The 21,777-nt window shown below is 41.0% G+C and overlaps 1 protein-coding gene across 3 annotated transcripts in view; it reads left to right on the top strand.

Annotated features, from left to right (window-relative positions):
* CPNE4 (copine 4) overlaps positions 1-21,777 on the top strand; it is a 218,179-nt gene that overhangs the window by 179,793 nt on the left and 16,609 nt on the right. For all 3 annotated transcript variants that reach the window (XM_042477130.1, XM_042477128.1, XM_042477131.1), the window contains 3 exons: positions 2,822-2,908; positions 5,453-5,512; positions 16,477-16,610. In XM_042477130.1, the coding sequence (XP_042333064.1) occupies positions 2,822-2,908; positions 5,453-5,512; positions 16,477-16,610 (281 nt within the window). The remainder of the gene's footprint in view (positions 1-2,821; positions 2,909-5,452; positions 5,513-16,476; positions 16,611-21,777) is intronic.

The raw sequence follows: 21,777 nt of genomic DNA, 5'->3' as shown, positions 1-21,777 counted from the left end.
TATGGAAGAGGATGGAACTTCAGCCCATGTACTTCATTTGGCCTGCTCAAGATTTATGTCCAACCTGCAAAAAAAAAAAAAACTACCTCTCTGACCAAGGCAAGAGATCTTGTCTGATCTTGGAAGCTAAATAGTGTAATCCCTGGTTAGTAACTGGATTGGAGATGACTAACAAACACCAGATGCTGCCAACTATATTCCAGAGGGAGGCAGTGGCAAAACCACTTCTGCATATTCCTTGCCTAAGAAAACCCTATGGAATTGATAAGGTTGCCATAAGTTAACAGGTGATTGAAAGGCACACATTTACACATATCATCTCTTAGCTACTAGGGAGTGGAATGCCTGCTATCTGACCAGTGATTAGATGCTTTCTAATTCTTTTTCTGGTTTTCAGCTAGCACATTCAGGAGTTGCCTGGATTCCAGTTAAGACTCAGCTAGCCCCTGGAAATGCTGGCCGAACACTTCACTCCTCCTTCTCTCTCTTTCCCAAGAGACGAAAAGGGAAGAGGGACAATTAAAGCCGGATTCCTGACCAGATTGATATGACTGGAAGTGGGCATGCCCTGATGTCAGAGTGTAGCAAAACCCACTGACAACATCAGGCCCAGAGAGGCCTTGGAAGGGGGCATCACAGATTATGGCCATTGCCACAGTCTTATTTGTGGGCTTCTAACATTCAGGCTGGTGTTAAAGATGGAAATATAACAGTTAAAGGGCATAGGCAATTGTGGCAGGGAGAATTTTTACACCCCTGCATCCCTGTGACAGACTATCCTGTCCTCTTCAGCTAAAAATCCAAACCAGGAGTCACTTCCAATTATGACTTCTGGATTTGCGGGGCTAGGTGTTTTAAGAGGTCTCCAGGAGTAACAGCTGATCTATGGAGTTTATCAGACAAGGGAAATTGGAAGTATAATAATAATAAATAATAATAATTTTTTTATTTCTATCCCGCTTTTTGCCAGGCAATCAAAGCGGCGTACAACAGGTTAAAATACATTCATATATACATAATACCCCCCTTAAAACAAGATTAAACAATCTAAGATTAAAAACTACATATTAAAACCAACTAAGCTAAATAAAATCATCATAGGCAGAGTTCGCTGGATGAGAAGTCTTATTTGTGGCCGAGCATTTTATTCCGGGAAGGCTTGCAGGAAGAGATCCGTCTTAATGGCTTTTTTAAAGCTCTCTAGATTGGTAATTTGACGGATCCCGTCTGGCAGGCCATTCCATAAATTGGGAGCGGCTGCAGAGAATGTCCTCTGGGAGGTCGCTGTCAACCTGGTCTTTAAGGGCTGCAATAAATTCCTCCCAGAGGACCTGAGTGTACGGGGCGGATTATATGGAAGCAGGCGATCCCTTAGATAGGTTGGGCCCAAGCCATGTAGGGCTTTAAAGGTGATAACCAACACCTTGTACTGTGCCCAGAAACTGATTGGTAGCCAGTGGAGTGACTTCAGTATTGGTGTTATATGGTCACTCCTTGCAATGGCAATCCGAATACAATCATGGGGTTTCACATTATTGCGTGATAGACTACCACACGCAATTTCGGGCAATGGCAAGCTATTTTTGGGCAATGGGAAGTCAGTTCGAACACAATTCAAATTAATAAATTCACTGAACTAGCAAATTCATGTGAATGCTTTCTGGCCCCACTTTCTATTCATTCGAAATTAAGAGAAATTCCTCCCATGTGATAAACTCCAATGAGGGAGTAGCTTCCAGCAAGGGATTGGGATGAGATCAGGATCTTGGGAATCACAACAATTAAGCTTGGAGCCAGATAAGACCTATAAGCTACCCTTTCCTCATCCTGGAACTCAATGTTGCCAACAAGCCTTGCAGATATTCGCTGGAATGTTTTACCAAAATCCAAACTCCCCGGAATTCCCCAAAATTTATTATTATTATTCAGTCAAAACCTCCGGAAATAAATTCATTAAATTCCCTGGATTCCAAGGAATTACCCAGAAATTGGCAACAGTACTGGCACTAGAATTTAGTAGGGGCAGGAAATGCCCAGGTGCCCCACAGTAGGTGCCTATCTACTAGATGGAGAATGAGAAGGCAAATGAAGATAAATTTGCCTTCTCCAGAGAGGCAGAAATAACATTCTTACACCTGAATCACTTTGCAAATACATATGACAAATTAGTCTTCTCAAACATGTCTGCCAAGTTAGGCCCCATACAGACAGGCCAAAATAAAGCTGCTTCAGGTCACTTTGGAGGTATGTTGTTTAAATTATGCATGTGTCCTAAGAGTCCGGAAGCTGCCTCCTTAGGACTGGAGTGTGGTTTTGGCGTGGCTTCCGGACTCTTAGGACGCATGCATCATTTAAACGACATACCTCCAAAGTGACCCGAAGCAGCTTTATTTTGGCCTGTCTGTATGGGGCCAATGACAACTATTTTTTGCATAAATAATATTTCTACCAGGCCCCAAATTAGGGTTAATTCCTCCATTAATTTTTAATGTTTAGATGTCTTTTGTTGATGTTGTGTCTTTTCAAGTCTTTCCTGATTTATGGTGATCCTATCATGAGGTTTTCACAGGCTGAGAGTATGTGAATTGCCCAAGGTCATCTAGTAGGTTTCCATGGCTGAGCAGAGAATCAAACCCTGGTCTCCAGGGTCATAAGCCAGTGCTCAAACCACTACTCCATGCTGGCTCTTAGATGTCTTTAACTTTAGGCTATATTGTGTGATTTTTGTTTTTCATCTTCAGAGTGCACATTATGTAACCAGAATAAATTATTCACTTTCTTACATGAAATGGCTTTCATGCTCTGACTTGTGTTTTCACAGGTACAATGGGAGTGCATAAACCCCAAGTACAAAGTAAAGAAGAAGAATTACAAGAATTCTGGCATCGTCATTCTTAATCTGTGTAAGGTACTGTCACTTAAATAGCATTTAATCTGTGTTAGGTACTATCATTTAAACAGCAGTTCAATCATTAAAAGTGGACATTTTTTTAACCAGAATTAAAAGCCAGGTTAAGAAAAGAGAATCATGTTCAACGCTCTCCATTTGTTTGGACTTTCTATATTTAAACTTGCTTCTCTCTTCCCTCCCCGCAAGAAACACTGGAATATTTCATAGACATTCATTATAGTGAGGGACTCCCAGAGGTAGCATAACAGATGTTGCTAAGTCAAGGTGGATCAGAGTTTTCATGGGATGACAGTTGCTGCTCAGAAATGTGGTTGCTGACCCTTACAAATCCATTCTGTTCCCTGGGTATATCCAAAGGCATATTTGCTCAGTGCTTTACTGGCTTTCCAAATTCATGTCACTGAAGCAAACGTGGATACAATCTAACCAGATGGTGAAGTGGATGCTGTAATACACATATCATTTTATTGTTCATGATGTTCTGTTGTTTACATAGCAGCTGCTGAGAGCTTAAATTCTAGGTGTGAATTTGATTATTGGAAAACAGGTTTAATGTACTCGCTATCTATCTTGACGATATGGCAAAAGATAACACAGAAAATTCAAATACAGGAGTGAGTGCAACAATGTCTATACTAGGGTAATGGAACCATTACCCGCAAGCCTAATTTGGCCAACAGGTGGTCCCAATCAGTCCTAGGAAGGATCAGGATGACTTTGTCCCTTCCTACCCTCTTTTAAAAAGTCTGTCCCTTCTGGATTCCCTTCATCTCACTACTATCCCCATCAGACACTGGCTGGCATCTTGTTAGTGATATATGCAAGCACATCCACCTTATGCCTACATAATATTATCATCATCATTATCATTATCTCATAATATTCTCAGTTCAGGACTCAGAACAGTTTACAAAAATTAAAAGAGATACAGCTAAAAAAAGTAACATCATACAAAAGTTAAAAACATAATTAAGCTATCAATAAAATTAAAAGCAGTTAATAAGAGTAGCCATTAAAAAGAAACTCCACAAATATAAAAAGCACAGCACATGAATTTGCCTGGATGGTGGTGGTGGTGGTGGTGGTTGTTAAGGTTAGTATTCTCTTCCACACCCTACAATGACCAAAGCATGCCCAGTCACATTTTTTGCTGTGATAGCCCCATTGAATGTCCATTCTATGAATGGCAGAGAGAATTGGGGCATGGAGAAGCATTTGGCTATGTTGCATAGCCAGACACAGATCAGTGACATTGTCTGCCGAGACCCTGGCAGATCACAGCAAAAGATAGCATCAGGCTGCATCCAGCTATGATAAATAGCCAGCTGCTTTTACACACACACACACACACAGAGAGAGAGAGAGAGAGAGGGACTGCTTCCTGCTCTCCACTAGCCATAGAATGGCCATTTAGGTGCACTATGGCAGCAGAACTGTCAATCCTGGGAATGGTGAGCAGGGAGATGTATGAAGGTTCTGCCTGCAGAACTTTTGCACTATGCTGAGCAATGTAGTATCTCAACCCCAGAGCTAGAGGACTTCTTATTTCCCATTAGAAATAGGCCTCATATTGAGTGTCACCAGGATTCAGGGCACTGTCTGAAAATCTTATTCCTATGCTTTTGTGGGTCTCCAGTGGGTGGAGAAATCTCTGGCAGGTGATGCACACATGGTATATTAGATTATATTGTAATTTAAAGCAAGAGTGGTTAAAGTGTGGTCCATGGGCCACATGCAGCATTGAGTCCCCAAAGCAGCCCTCCAGAACCCCTCCATCTCTCTCCAAATTAATTTTTGGGGCTGATTTTTGAGTGATTGTTTGTCTTGTGAATCATCCAAAAATACCCAAAACTGTCTGCTTCTACCAACTCCGTAGAGCACCCCAAATCCCAACCTAAAAATGAAAAATGGTCCCAAAATCAGACCAACTGGCATTCAAAAGTCACTTTCAGCATGCTTAAATTCATCAGTGTGCCTGCCAGGTGGACATGGAAGAAAGAAATGCCCCCCCACCATCAGTCTGAGCATGTTTCAGCTTACCTTGATAGCTTTTCCACTTTTACAGCCATACTGATCCCTTTTCCTTTCTCACACTGGGTGTGTAAGTGTATTGCTTGTTCCTATAATACAAGCAACACCCTCTTCTATGCAACCATTAAATGGATAGAAGCCCTGCCCCTTATATACTTGGAAATCCTAACAAAGGACCATGGTTTTTCCCCCCGGTGCTAGCTTTGGAAAGCCATACCATGCTCCCTCAATGAGCTATTGTTGCTGCATAGTGGTTCATATGATTATTATCTCTTTTTAAAATCAGTTCCATTATTCTCAGTGATGACACAGAGAATTCTGTTCTCTTCCATTTATACCAGTACAAAAGTTTGGTGGAGAGTTATTGTTCTTTATTTCCTCAGGACCATGCTCTCAGTGATCCATTCTTCAAAAATTAATTAATTAAAAAAAAAAACCAACTTCCTCGGGCAATAAGTAAAATTAATAAAGTGCCATTCTGATCAGAATGTCTGGATCTCTTCCTTCCAGATTCACAAGATGCATTCATTCTTGGACTACATCATGGGTGGTTGCCAAATACAGTTCACAGTAAGTGTTTTTAAGTGATTTTTCAGTGGGCAGATGGAAACCTTTTGCAATGCTGAATATTTATTATATATGTGTATGTTTACATATCTCAATAAACACCAAGTATAATTTTCCCACACATCATGTACTGTATTCATATAAGAAAGAGAATGTGAAAAATTCTTAGATTTGTATCTATCATCTTTTATTCAAAAGGCATGTTTTATCTGTTAGAACTTTTATGAATTGGTGATCTTCTTGTATGTAGCTAAAACCTGATAGCAAAAAAATAAAAATAAAAATGGATATAAACCACTGACATTCATCTAGACAACAACCAAATGGTATACCTCGTGAAGTCATATGCAAAAATAAACAATACAGTGGCCCCTCAGTGTCCACTAGGCTTTTGTTTTAGGATGCCTATGTCTTGTTATATACAGTGGCATAGTAAAATGATGTCCCTTATATAAAATTGCAAAATCAAAGTTTGCCTTTTAGAATTTTTAAAAAATATGTTTTAGAACTATGGTTGGTTGAAGATATGGATACAGAATCTGTGGACATGGAGGGCCAACTGTAATATTTTTTCAGTCTTTATGTATTTATCATTTGTGTACATGTACAACAAGGGTGGGCACACTCCAGAAATCAAGGCAAAGCTGTGTTCACATCTTAATTTTGATTTAGTACAAATGCACTGGGAGAGTCAAGAAGTGCCTCAATGTTCCTCTTTTTCTGCTGAGAGGAAAGGAACTCTTTTTCTGATGAAGGGAACAAAATGGTATGGGGGGATTGCCACTCCTGATCTAGAGTTTTAGATTTGCTATTTGAATTTTGTTCAAACTAGAAATGCTTGATAATTCATTCAGTATCTATTGTATTGCAAACTGGTAGTGTTTTGCACTTTCTTACCAAAAGTGAAAATCAGACTATATTTACCTTTCTGATTTGAATTCCCTGATTTTTTCAAAGCAGTTTGACCTACAAAAATATGCATAAAATGTAAATTTTTCTGTAAAATGCATATTTTCTACTAAGTAATATTTAAAATAGTTGTTTTATAGTGCATATGTATATAAAATGTATCCAGATGTTTGTGCAGATACTCCCACTCCAATAATTGCAGAACAGTTCATATATGTAATAAAAAAGACTGACCGCATGCAAAATTGGAATGGCTTGAAAAGTGAGTGATCTGTAGGTCCCTAGATAAAAGTCATATCTTTCTATCAATCTGTAAATATTACTTTTCACTAGTGCCATACTTTCTTCAAGTGTTAGAAACTACAGGTCAGTCCTGCAAACTAAACAAAAAATTACAAGTTCTTATTCATAATTACATAACATTTCCCCTGTGGTCTATCTACTTAGGGACTTGTGTTTTGTGCCTTCAAGGCCTTTCTGACTTATGGTAACCCTCAGGTGACCCTATTATGGTGTTTTGTGGGCAAAAAGCCGCTTCCCCACGGCCTAGAAAGGGGTGCCCTTGGGGCTTCAAGCCCCAAGGACACCCGGCGATGGCGGGGAGGAGGACAAAGGGGCCACTCGGCCCCTTTCGCCTCTGCGTCGCTGGCGCGGCCATCTAAAGGCTGCGCCAGCAACGCAAACCATTTTGGAGCTCCTTCTCGTGCTGCAGAAAGGGCGCTCTAGGCGCCCTTGCGCGCGCAACGACGTCACGTCTGCGGCGCCTCATTTGGAGGCAGCGCGTTCATGACGTTGTAATGGCGGCCCCCGTGTGGAACGGGCACCGCCATTTTGTACAGACTGGGTCCGTACTAGGATTAGGGGCATCAGGAAGTGACACCCCTTTCTAACCCTAGTAAGTCCCCAGGACATACTTTTATGCCTGTTTGTAACGGGCCTATGTGACTCACCCAGGGTCACCCAGTTGGTTTCCATGGCAGAGCAGGGACCCTGGTTTCCAGAGTCATTAAATGCTCAAACCACTACACCTGGGAGGCCCGTTGCGGTGGCCGGGGCCCTGCAACAGGGCTCCGGCAGCAGCCGTGGGCCTCTGGGAGGCCCGTTGCCGTCGCTGGGGCCCTCCAGCAGGGCTCTGGCAGCGGCAGCAGGCCTCTAGGAGGCCTGTTGCCATCTCTGGGGCCCTCCAACAGGGCTCCGGCAGTGGCAGCGGGCCTCTAGGACTTTTTTGCCGGCTTCTGACGGGGCCTGGGGCCCCGTTAGGGGCCGGCAAAGAGGGGGAGGCCTCCAGCGCTGGCGGCCCCCGCCGGCTTTTTTGCCAGAGGAGGCCTCCAGCACCGGCGGCCCTCACTGGCTTTTTTGCCGGCCTCTGACGGGGCCTGGGGCCCCTTCAGGGGCCACCAAAGAGGAGGAGGCCTCCAGCGCTGGCGGCCCCTGCCAGCTTTTTTGCCAGAGAAGGCCTCCAGCACTGGCGGCCCCCACTGGCTTTTTTGCCAGCCTCTGACAGGGCCTGGGGCCCCGTCAGGGGCTGGCAAAGAAGGGGAGGCCTCCAGCGCTGGCGGCCCCTGCCAGCTCTTTCCCAGCCTCTGACAGGGCCTGGGGCCCCGTCAGGGGCCAGCAAAGAGGAGGAGTCCTGGCCCCCAGAGGGTGGACGCTCCGCCTCCCGGCATGCGGCTCCACCCCTGGAGGGTGGACGCTCCGCCTCCCGGCATGCGGCCCCCCCCCCCGGGGGGTGGAGCCCCCCCCCCCCGCTTTCCCCCCCCCCCCAGTTGTCTGAGGGACAGCAACCCAGCCCCCAGCTCAAAAAGGTTGCCTACCCCTGCACTACACCATGCTGGATTAGCCCTGTTTAAAATGTTTAATCATCATACACAAGAAAAGCTTGAGGAAGCAAGCTTGTTTTCTGCTGCTCCAGAAAATAGGGCCTGAGACAATGGATGCAAGCTAAAGGAAAAGAGATTCCAACTCAACATTAGGAGGAACCTCCTGACAGTAAGGGCTATTCAACAGTGGAACACCCTCCTTCTTTGGAGGTCTTTAAGCAGAGGCTGGATGGCCATCTGTCGGGGGTGCTTTGATTGTGAGTTCCTGAATGGCAGAATAGGGTTGGACTGGATGGCTCTTGTGGTCTCTTCCAACTCTATGATTCTATGATTCTAAGCATATGGTTTTTCGAGATGTAATCTGGAGAATTTGTGGCCATGTAATTTCACCATCATCAGTCATTAACCATGTTTGGGTGATTCTGCAAGGAATATTTCTGATCCATCATGCCAGAAACTACATTGATAGTAGTGGCTGGAAATGATATCCAAAAATGTATAACATCAAGCCTAGCAAAGTAAGAGGCAAGCAATCATCTGAGCAAATAGCACAAGGCATATAATACATGATGGCTTCTAATCCTGTAAACTTGGATCTAAACATGAAATCTTGGGCACTCGGAAGTTTCACTGAAATTTGTTGTACATATAAGTAAACAGGCTTAGATGTAGCCGCAAATCTCATGGAAACTAAATGGAACAACTTGGTCACAAATAGCTGTAAGCTACAGTTCCATGCATACTTATCTGCAATTAGGTCTAATTGAACTCACTGGAACCTACTTCTAAATATATGTGCATGGAATCACACTGTATATATTTCAGTGCTGCTTTTCTTCACATGAAACCTGAAAAGATTTATGCATACTGTAAAGCAAAATAATGGGGATACAATATTAGAATCATAAAATCACAAAACTGGAAGGAACCACAAGAGCCATGTAGATCAGCTGCCAGCCATGCAGGAGCACACAACTAAAGCACTCCAAAAAGATGGTCATCCAACCCCTATTTAAAGATCATCTATAGAAGGCAAGTCAACCACCCTCCAAGGCAGTCTATTCAATTGTCAAGAGTTCAAACCAACTAAATCCTAAGGAAAACTTAAAATATTCAATAGGCTCCTAGGTAGTCAACCTGAGCAGCACAAAGGGATACATTTTTATACCTAACATCAAGTGCAAGCTACACAAGGCCTGAAAATGGAGTAAGGGGAATGGGAGGGAGATCTAATGTAATTACATACAGATCTGCTATTTCTGCAGGCCTTTACTTTAAAGAAAAATAAAACAGCATTGGGAATTTTGGGAGGACGCAAGTTCCAGAAAAAGTCTTGGAGGACTCTACTTTGGGCAGCTGCAGCCAAAAAGATGCCAGCATTGAAGCCTGAAATTCCAAAGAGAGGAGATCATGCCATGGAGTGGGCACCATCCCAGTCACACCCCATCTCTGTGTTGCTTACTTATAGAAATTCACAGGGTGTGGCATAGATTAAATTATGACCATTGCATCTGCAGGACTGGTACCTGTGGTTTCATTCATCTGCATCAATAAAAAAAGTTTTCTCTAGACATTCCCTAGGTTTTCCAGCACAATTCTGTTGTATACCTCTGCTGGAATTTGAACATAGAGCTACACTGGAGGACTTAGAGATTCCTAGAGCGGTATTCTCTCTAGGCATTTCTAGGTCTTCCAGTGTGATTCTTTGATATGTTTCCTTTGGAGGTCATTTCATAAAATCATAGAGTTGGAAGAGACCACAAGGACCATCCAGTCCAACCCCTTGCCATGTAGGAACTCATAATCAAAGCATCCCCAACAGATGGCCATCGATCTGTTTAAAGACCTCCAAATAAGGAGACTCCTCCACTCTCTGAGGCAGTGTGTTCCAGTGTTGAACAGCTCAGTTTCGAACAGCTCCTAATGTTTATTTATTTCCACAGTAAGTCCAGGAATGTATCCCTCATGAATATGGGGGACATAATATACAGATATTCTCTTGATATCCAAAGTGTCTTGAGAAGTAATAGGGAAACGGTGAGCAACTGTGGAAGGCTAGGGGATGGCATTGGTGCCCCCAGGAAACCTTGGAAGGCCACCATCACATTACTTGCTCCCACAAAAAATAATTTCCCCCAACTTCCCAAAATATGGGAAGATATGGGAGCAGTATCCCATATTTTGGGGCTTGCCCAGGGGCCATTTGGGAGAATTTTGAGCAAAAAGAAAATGTGGAAATTTATTTGAAAAAATTTGCAGAAATTTGTTTTGACCCCTGGCAGATCCAGGGGGTCTTTAGATGTGGTGGGAATGTCCTCCGCATCCTCTAGTTGGCATTTTGGGGCATTTTGGAACAAAATGAAGGTAAATTCCATTGCTTCAGAAGTAACAGTCTGTATTAACTTTGGCGAGAATCAAACCATTATTTTGCAGAGGCTATGCACACATGAAGGGGGGGGGGGGGAGAAAGACTAATGACTTATTTTCTTAGCTAAGATTGAGGAAGAGAAAATGAAAAGGGGCACTACAGCTATATTTTACTGCTCGATTTCTGACAATATCCACAAAAGACAATAGCCACCACAGCTTGGAAAGTTTGATACCGCTTAAGGGCCAACTTTTATACTGACAGGATTTCTGCAAAAACAGGTGCAGACTTCTGAAGTTATTTGTAAGTCAGCCCACTCTCTTGTTGTTTTCAAATTAATTATGTTCCTATTGAGTTCAAGCAGGGTGTAGACAATGCAATGCAGCTGTGATCTGAAAGGCCATTTGATAGGGGAGGGAGATAGATACTAAGCTTGGGTTTGTGAACAAAAAGCTGTGGTATAAGGTACCTGCTAATTTGAAGCGCTAATGAGAGCTTTTGTAATATCATGCTGTGTGTACTGAAGATGCTCTGCACATCCTTTGGAAGCACATCATTTTTTGGCTAGAAAGTATATATCAGAAAAATAAAGACAAGCATTTGGTCCTTTGAAATCCATATGTACTGACCTTGTGATCCCTTTATGATCAGAATGCTATTTTTAAAGACATTGTAAACTGGTCCTAGATTGAGTAGGGCCATGGTGGGACATTTTATTTGTATTAACAGGTAAGAAAAAAATGATTTCACAGCTCAACCTACTTCTAATGATATTGAATTTATATGTCAGATTTTGACACTGCTGTCTTCAGTATAGTCTAATAAGTGTACAAAAGAAATGGAGGTTGGTAATTATATGGAAAGGAATCTAAAGTGAAACTAATGTGAATATGGCCAAAGACTGGAAAATACTGTCAAGTCACCAATACTTGGCTTTATGAGAAGCGACTTAAATGGCAAAGTAGGGAAATTCTGATTTTGCTTCTGCTTCATCCATTCCAATCAAAGGAAAAGAAATTTATTTTATTTCCAAGGCAGGAAACCATTATTTAAAAACCAACATAATTGGAATAAATCATATACATAAAATACACAGTTTGTAGTAAAAAAAAAATAGAGAATGGATATAGTTGTTGGCAGAATTTAAAATAAAATTACATTAGCCCTGCCCTCACCCCAAAAAACTGACAGCACTTGCAAAAAGGGATCCTTACTACAAGTTTTCCTGAAGGATCATATAGAACTCAACTGTCAAGGTGCTATAGGAAGAGAATTCATCAGAAAAGAAGCACCTCAAGGAAGGCAAAGGGGCCTCAGGCAAAACCTAGCCTGACAAATGTAAGATCAACAGGGTTTATATGGCACAATGATTTCCCTTAAAATACCTTGGGTCCAGATTATTGCATTTCAGAAGCCAGGATCCGATCTACCTTGAACATAGTACAAAGGTTGCCTTAGGGTAGTAAATACTGGGTTGAGTTGAGCAGGAAGCAATGTCAGCTCCTTTCAGATCCTACCTGTTGCACTACTTTATGTTCTAGGCACCCTGCTTTGCACCCACAACTAGACTGCTACTAGTACCCTAGGTATGAGATAGAGGGCAGCAAACTGAAGACGTTCCCCTGGATAAGAATTCTGCTTCCCCAGTGACATTTTCATTTAGTCCCAAAATTTCTGCCATCACTCTAACCTAAAACTTCAGATGAGCATTTAGAAATAGCCAAACAAAAAGGACAGGTAAAGTAACCAAGGGAAGATGAACACAGCAAATTTAAGAGTTCCAAGTATGGATGATTTTCATTGTGGCACTCGGCAATGTTAGAAATGTGAGGACTGAAGGAAAATCTCATAGGGTGGAAAAATCTTAATTTAGAGGGACACTGCCCCCCATTTTGTCACCACCCAAAAATCCTGCTCTCTGGCCACTGCCTCCTGTGGTAGATGCTGTCTATCCTATCAGCAGTATCAAAGTAAGATTCAACTACTGCTCCATTTGGCTATTGGAGCTGGAACTTGGCCTCGGGCATCAAAATTTCTTGGGCCATTTCTATTAAAGACACAGTTAAGCCTCTTGAGCAACTGGCCCCAAACCTCCCAGCAAGATTCATAGCTCAGTGGGGATTTAGAATGTCCTAAGACCCAGTTCAACAGATCCTACTGTCTGTTTCTTCCATAAGTGTCCAGCATATTCTCTTCTTATCCATAACTGGCAAACTCTTTCACTCTTTGTTGACAACTGCATAAGTTTCCTCTTCATGCTATTGAATTCCATTCCATGTTTTATTACTTCAGTTCATGTTCTCATTCAGTTTGTTTTTTGTGTTTGTCCTGGATCACCAAGGAGAATACATGATGACACAATCTAGTCTTCAGTGATCCACAAAACACTAGGAAGAAAAACTAAGTTTTAAAAAGTTAACTGTAACTTTTCTTCTTTTGCTGCCAGATGTTTTGCATTTACTTTGAAAATAAAAAAAGAGAGCATGGTTCACCAAAATCTCTTCCTAGCACAAATTGAGTTTTCCTCCTGGCTCACCTTCCAGCTCTCTCTCATCTGTAAAAAAGAAGTGAGGAATGGTTAATTGGTTTATAGGATTATTTGGGTATGGAAACTACAGTACCAATTATTAGTTTTACAGCCATCCTAATAACACTTAAGCAGTAAAAATGAAATGAATGTAGGCATCTGATACCGCCTGGAGTTTAAATTTATGTATACAGTGTAGAACATTTTAATTTTGCCATGATTTTATACAAGACAGATGTGTGAACCCAAATGCACCTGAGTGTGGGGAGGATTAAATTAAGCTCTGATTGCTTAGAACTTATAATTAGACAAATGAACATTGTAATATAATTGGAAGAGACAGTGTGCTTCATTTATTTTCCTGTGCTAAGCTTTGTGGAAACAAATAGAACACAGATATTTAACTTTATTTTTGTGTATTGAGATTTTGAGACATTTGCAATTTGCTTTGACAGTTATCTCAAAATATCATGTAATGTTTTAGACAGTGCTTGGATTACTGTGGGTTCAAAGTGCTTCCCCTAAGCAGTTATCCTTAGCGACTGTATTAGAAGGGTGAGGCAGGATTTCCCCTCTCACAGTGTCTGGTTCCACATTACAGAAATAATCTGGTTTGGCACCACTTTAATTGCCATGGTTCAGGGCTATGCAGTTCTGGCAAGTGTAGTTTTTTTCTGACAGCAGAGCTTTGCTGTTGCCTGAACAAACTACTCTTCCCAGAATTCCATAACATTAAGCAGTGGTAGTTAAAGTTACACCAAAGTGGATTATTTCTGCAATGTGGATGCAGCCAATAACTCCCTTCCCTATTCTTTTTCCCATGTCGCTCAATGGCTACATGCTTGACTAAGAGGGCCGCTTGATCAATAGCCGTGGATTATGTTATTTAAACAGGATGCCTTTCCATGTTCAGTGGTTGCACCTGTTCTCTTTTCTGAAGGCATCCTTAGCTACTATTTTTAGAAGACAGAATGGGGAGTAGGACATTGGAAAGCATCAGAGTCTTGTTGATTTTGTTAACACTTCATACCCACTTTTCCCACATAATTCAAGTAATGGTTTTAGAAATTTGGGTATAGTACAAGTATCCAGATGCAGGCTGAGAAATAATATTATCTGAGGAGGACAATATGGTGCCCTGCTCCCCATCCCCACAACCCAACTCATAACCTGACTGGGCTAGCAACCAAAACATAATTGAATATTGACAACTAAACGGTGGCCTCCATTACATCTGAGGACTGTCTAGTTCAGGGTGCAGGGCAGGGTACAGGGCACACACAGTTCTGTCATTCAGCACTTGCCACCACTTCTCAGAATCTGGCCACAAGATATTGGATGGTCTGGGAAGAATTTTACAAGTGCAAAGCCCTTGAGCCCATCTCTCCCTTCTCAATTAATCAATATACAGAACCCAGACTGTGAGTTCTTCTACACTGCAGAATTAAAGCAATTTAGCACCATTTTATCTGCCAAGACTCTATACTACAGAATCCTGGGGTTTGTAGTTTGGTGAGGCATCCAGCCTGATCGGTCAGAGAACTCCTCACCAGACTACAAATCTCAGGATTCTATAGGACAGAGACATGGCACTTGTCACATTTTGCAGTGTGGATGCACCCTGTATCATTACATAGGCAAAGAAGCCTAGCCATGTGCTAGAGAGAAACCTAAACTGCCATCTTTGAACCTGGAAGTTCTCTTCAGAGGAAATAGTGAGGTCTATTCACATTAAATGAAGACAGAGTGGTGTAGAAGAGCTTTGACATACTTAGGCTCTAAATTCTTTTCTCTCTTATTTGCTGTCCTTTTAACAGTTATCACTTTTCCTACATTATTTTGTTTTAGTTTGCTATTTTGGTGGACTTGAGTTTTAGGGTGAATTCTATTATTTCTTGCCCTCCTCTACCTCAGTTGTCTTAGGCACCCCTACTAGAAAGACAGGGAACATATGATTATTGCATATATGTTACTTTAGAGTATTTATTGCTGTTTGGCTTTTATTTTTTTTATTAATTTGTAACTTGGTCTTGGTTGGTTTTTTAAATTTTTCATTGAGTTATAACTTGTGGTTTATATACAAAATAATATGTGTAATAAAGCATAATAAAACAGCAGTTGCAATGCATTTTGCACAGGTATATGTCTACATACTAAGAGATAAAAATCTTTCATTTATATTACACAGGTATTATTAAGTGCAACACTGGCTTATAATAACTTTATCACACAAGCTATAAAAGCAAAATTCCAAGAAGCTAAAAGTGCCTTTGGCTAGTATTTATCACATGATGTCACATCTGTCCTGCTGTTGTCTTGCATCTATTCATTATTGTAGTGCACCTTTCCATTCATGTATAAAACTTGTCAATGAATTTTCAGTTTTGCTGCTATTCTATTACTGCCTTGTGCGATAGGTCCCTTCTGCTGCAATTTCGCTTCACAGGTAGTCATGTGGTGTGAGTGTGGGTGATTCGGTTCGGCTCCACCTTCCCCCTTGCAACAATCATGGCCACCAACATCATTCTGAAACCAGCTACTATATGCACATTCACAAAGCAGATGGCTTCTGGAGGTGGTTGGCAGCCACAATTACTTATCCTCTTGTCCCAAAGCATGGGGCTGCAGTGTGAATGTGCCCACAGTTGCCCCATGCTTCAGGAGTGGAGAAGAACAATGACAGGGGCTGCCAATAGCTTCCCATTGCCAGCTGCTGTGTGCACATTCACACAGAAGCTGGCAGTTGGCAGATGTGATCCCTTGTTCCCACCCTTTCTCCTGGAAGGCAGTGTTTGACAGTGCAGGAAACAGATCATGAGACCATGGATCACCAAATCTCTATTATAAACAAAAGTGTTATAAGAAATTGTACCAAACTGATACACGTCCATTCTGACACTAATGTGATTATTGCAGAACAACAGTCTGGTGTTAAAAAGACCAAAGACAGTGAGTTGGTTTGGGGCATGCAAGTGTCTGCAGTGTGCAACCAGCTTTTTTGGTTCACAGTCTTCGGCTGCTTCCATTTAGATTTAATGCAGTTTGACATCACTTTAATTGCCATGGCTCTATTCTATGGAATCTTGGGGTTGGTAGTTTGCTGTGAAACCAGAGTTCTCTGACAGAGAAAGCTAAATAGCTCACAAAATAACAAATCTCAGAATTCCATAGTGTTAAAGCATGGCAGTTAAAGGTCTATCAAACTGCATTAATTGTGCAGTATAAATGCAGCTTCAGTTTCTGTGTGTGTCTCTGTTGCTACCAATTTTCTGACAAAGGAAGAAAAGGGTATATAGAAGAGAAGGTGCATAGCGTAATTTATTCTCCTCTTTTTCTTTTCCAGGTAGCTATAGATTTTACAGCCTCAAATGGTGATCCTCGGAACAGCTGTTCACTCCACTACATCCATCCCTATCAGCCAAATGAATACTTGAAGGCTCTGGTAGCTGTCGGGGAGATTTGCCAAGATTATGACAGGTAAAAGATAGATACATTTGTTTCAGAGTAGCTTCTAGATGACATTCAAGTAGCTTCTAGATGACATTCAAGAAGCTAGTGGTTAGATCTTGAGAGCTGTCATACAATAGAACCTGTAGAGTTGAAAATTTCCATGAGGTATAGCATAAATAAATGGTACACAGAATTTTTGGAAACAGCAAAATATACCTCAGTAGAGCCTCCCAAAGCCTTGTCAGGGAATTCTCAGACCTGTCCAACAAATAGAATTCAGAATTTTGGATCCTAGTATCAACCATTGCAGTGAGATCCCTAGTACAGTCATGACTTAAATCCAATTTTCTAGAGTACACATATTGACTCAGTGGAATTTACATAAGTGCTGATTTATCAAATAAATAAATAATAAAAAATAAAAACTTTTATTTATATACTGCCTTTCTGCAGTGATCAAAGCGGTTCACAATATCATCAAATACAATTGTACAATACATCAAATACAAAATACGTAAAACCGTAAGTACATATAATTAAAGAAGCATCCTTAACATCACAAATAAGAACATTAATAACATCTGTCAGTCATAAAGAGCATCTTTCAACAAACAATAATTTCTAATGGGAATCAGAAGGATATGCTGACCAGAAAAGATGGGTCTTTAAGGCTTTCTTAAAGGCATCTAAAGAGGAACTAAGCCTTATCTCCTCCGGGTGCTTGTTCCAGTATATGGGAGCTACAGATGAAAATACCCTGATTCATTGGGTCTATTGTAGTTGGGACTTTCATGTGGATTTACTGTAGCATCATGATTCCAATCAGTCACTATTCATCCTGAGAACTAGGAAAGGGTAATTTTTTAAATTACAGTTCCCAGAATTTCTCAGAGGGCACTTTGCGCTGGCCTGGGCCTGAACTAGGGTTGTGCAGGGACTGAGCATTCACATGCTCAGCAACCCTACCACACATCCTGGCTGCCCTATCATGGTGCATGCCCATCCATACAGGGCATACCATGGTGATGTCTGTGTGGCGCAGCACCCAAACAGTGCCGTGTGGTATGGATATCATCATGGCAAGCGAGCACGGCCTAATAAGAACCCGCTGCGGAGGGAGTTCTTTTTAGGCGTCCTGGAGGCCGCAACATTTGGTTGCTTTTGAGACTATTTTTTTGCACATCTTTAAAACATACAATGCTGAAAAATGCAGTAACTATTGCCCCTTTGCAAAGACTAGTAATAGTAACAGCGTTTGAGCAGCTGTTTGTGTCTTGATAATTAAACCAGTTTTCTTTTTGTGTTCACTGCATGTGTATGGTTAGCTTCACTGGGGAGAAAGGCACTAGTATTATAGAGAACCATTGTGCAAAAACGCAGAAAACATGTTGCGATGGGGGGGGGTATCTGATCTTTAGCCTTGCACTGTAGGAGTGATCTCACATGGAAGTTGGAAATCCTTGACTGTTTGTCTCACCATGCTGTCTTAACCAAAATCTCAGCAATGGCATGATTTTTTTTCATAACCCTATTTGAACTGCTATTACTTAAGTGTTTCTGAATGCTAATATCCTAGCTTGTATCTATGTGTCTCTCTGTTGTGAAGAACTGTCATTTTCCATGTGTGTGGTAGTATCTATCATACATACTAGACAGAAATATTTCTATCAAATTGACAGTGAGTACCTTGTCAGTCTGATGCTAATTATGTTTCTGGATCATTCTTGAGGAGTATACTGCTGTCTTCGATGTATTACACTACAGGGTGCAGTAATTAGCCTGCTTCAAAGGATAGCTATTTGCATAGTAATGAAACTTGCTTTCAAAGACAAGTGCAGTGGAATACTGCTAGAGTAGCATAAATGGAACTTCTGCAGATTGGAATAAAATCCCCAGAGAAACTACTGTTAAGTATGAATCAGTAAAGGGCTTGGGTAAAAACTGATTACTATTGAGTGTCTTCACCACTCCTTTGTCCATAAAATCATATAGCAATGTTTCTCATTATAGTTATAGGAATTGCATTTCCAACTGGTAGGAAAGGCTTTTAGATTAGAACTCATGAAAAAAAATAATGGTTCCAAGGGGGAAGACAATACAATGCATCTTGGGTAAATTATTCTCATAACTATGCTTTTCCCAGGAATCTCTGTGCTTCCCATGTGGTGCAGTCTTCTATTTTGAACTGCTGCTCACCCTCACAGTTCAATTTCAAGATAAGAAAAGCAACAACAGAAAATTACCCATGTGACAGCTTTTAGCTTTTAACGATAAACTTTTCTATACCCATGAATATGTCTCATTAGCAGCAGCATTGATATGTTGTGTATGTGAGACTGTGTATGTATAGTAAATCTGTGTTGGTCTGCTAGTTCATTGGAACCTACTCTCAAATATGTCTGCCTAGGTTTGCAGCCTTAATTGTTATTCTCAAAGTAACAATTCTATAGTAAATAATATTAAAATATAATGGAATATTTTCTTGTGCATGTAGTCAAATACCATATGCAGTGCAATCTTTTTACACAGAAGCTGGCTGCATAGATTTCAACTGGTCTTATTTCTGCAGCTTTATTTTTCTCCAGATACTAGTACTTTTCTCATAGAAAGAAGTAAAAAAAAAAAAAACCAATGAGAAAAAGCTTTCTAAGTCAAGTTGAAACAGATACAACCATTTAGAATAAGACACTGGCTTACAAAGGACCTAAACATTGTCAATACCAAAGATTTACATTTTTAAAAAAATATTAATGAGAATTATGTGTTAACTTGTGGCCCTGTGACAATGAGTTGTCATTTTGCAGTTTGGCGATGGTAATTTTTAGGACCTTCTTAAGATAGTGCCTTATTCTAAATGGTTGTATCTATTTAAGTTGATGCAGAATGCTTTTTACTAATTTTTGTACTACCTTCCATGAGAAAACTACTAGTGTCTGGAAAGCTGCAGTGCTGTCCTAGGAATTGTGGTTTATAGTGGCACCATAGCTCTCTGACAGAGAAAGCTAAATGTCTCACAAAACTACAGTTCCCAGGATTTCCTAGCACTGAGCCAGGGCAGTTAAAGCAGTCTCAAACTAGATTGTTTCTGCAGTGTGTTTTGGACTACAGAGAGAGAGAGAGAAAGTTTCAGAGGGCCATTTATTCTTTGCAAAGTGGGCAGGAAGGAGAGCTCAGCATGTTTTCTAAACTTTATGATTTCACTGCCTTCACACAGGCCAGGAGTCATAGACTGAGAGCAAACTCTGTTTTGCAGTTCTGATCTATGAGAGCATAACAAGCCAGGAGCCTGAGTTTGGAAGTATGCCGAGCTTTCAATTCCTGGTTGGTTTAGCTTCTTCCATTTACGCCATCTTTGTGGTTACCCTGCATGTTTAAGAATTCATTTAGTGAAGTTGTAGAAGCGGGGATTGGTTTTTATTTTGCTTTTCCCAGACCAGCTCCTTTTAATGTTAATCAGTAAAATTTATGGGGATAGTATTTAGATTCAGGTTTGTTAGTTCATTCATTAGTGGATACCTTTCAGAAGTTAAGTTTCAGAGTATGTGTATTCCCCATGTTCATTAATTATTCTTCTTTTAGGTAGCAGACTTGCACATTCTATCTTTATGCACTTAAAGCTCAATTATAGATACACATTTCTTCATAGTCAGCAGATAACACTTCCCCCAAGGAGCCTCCGGAGCATTTTGTATTAAGGGGGGGGGGTAAAACTGACAGAGCAGTAATTAAAGAGGGTGCATATATTTAATCTTTTGGGTTTTTTTTAAATTCTCTTGTGATTTTGTGAAAGAATCATGCCCCCAGTCACTATCTCTGTATAGTTTTTACAAAGCTCACTGAGGTGTTTCAAATATGTAACAATGAGAATCCATCGATGGGCTAAAAAGCTACTCTCCACCATGAAGGCAGCTCCTTGAAATGTACTGCTAAGGTCTGTGGGAATTCATTTGTGTTTTTGACCTTCCAAACCAGAGACAGGGGAATGCACAGTGCTGTGCATGACCCATGTGCTTATTTCATTGTTCCAAGTGCAATCCGGCATTCTGGGAAACCCACCAACAATGGTGAAAAGAAATATTTGTATAAAATGATTGCTTATTCTTGTTCCAAAGACAAGACAAACAGACAGAAGACAAAGAGCTTCATGTGGGCAGTGGTAGCGTAGGACAAAAGTGGCAAATTTTGAGGGGCCAGACTGTCTTTCTATGCCAGCCAAATAAGCAAAGCTTGGGTATGTGACACTGTCCATGCTGGTTGGGGCTATCTAAAACCTGCTGTCCAAAACATTACTTTTCCAAGCTCTGCAAATATCCAACTCTCATCCGTACGCAAAACATTTTGTCACTATGATCTCAGTCAGACCTAATAGACCAAAGCAAAATGCAGGCTGAAAGATCTGCATCATGGACAATCAAAGGGGTCACTAAACCTACTTGTGTTGCCTTCTTGCAAGCCATGGAGGCTAGTGATTCCAACAGCTGTGGAGCCGTGAATCTACTCCATGTTTTAATTTGGCCATAAAAGGAGATATCCATGCTGCTGAATTTTATCTTCCAGTTCAGTGCCCTGGACAGCTCTGTGTAAACCAAGAGAACCTGCAGCGCGTTCAGTATTTCACTACACTGGAGCCACTATCCTCCACCACTTAGAAATGCCAAATCATGCAGGAGGATGTTGAGCATCTCTCAGGCCACAAGACATAGGTGATGAGTTGAGTTTGGCCTGGTTGTAATGAATTACACTTGCCTGATGTGGTATGTGTAACAGTGTGTGTGAAATAATCCTGTCTGCATGAATCAGACATTATTGTTAGCCTCAGGTTGCTATCTTATGCCAGTGAAATGCCTCCGCCTGGAATTTTCAGTATGGATATAATTCCGGGCAAAATGTTTCCATTTGAGAGAAACTCATCATCCTTGGCTTGCCTTTGGAAGTCCAAACTTCCCAGACATTCTAATTAGTAAGAGATTAGAATGGTGGAGGAATGAGTTCAAGTCTCTTATTTGACCAGGATTCTCACTAGGTGACCTGTGGCTGATCACTCTCTTTTAACCTAATTTAACTTACAGGATTGGTGTGAAGAGAAAAATAACATGGAGCCATGTAGTTTATTTTCCAGTGACTTTCTGGATCTTTTGTCCATTATATAATCTATATAATTGTTGGAAATCTGGTATAGTACTTTGAAAAAATT

The sequence above is a fragment of the Sceloporus undulatus genome, chromosome 6 (genome assembly GCF_019175285.1).
Source record: "Sceloporus undulatus isolate JIND9_A2432 ecotype Alabama chromosome 6, SceUnd_v1.1, whole genome shotgun sequence".
NCBI classification, from domain to species: Eukaryota; Metazoa; Chordata; class Lepidosauria; order Squamata; family Phrynosomatidae; genus Sceloporus; species Sceloporus undulatus.
This window is presented reverse-complemented; position numbering and strand designations above follow the sequence as displayed.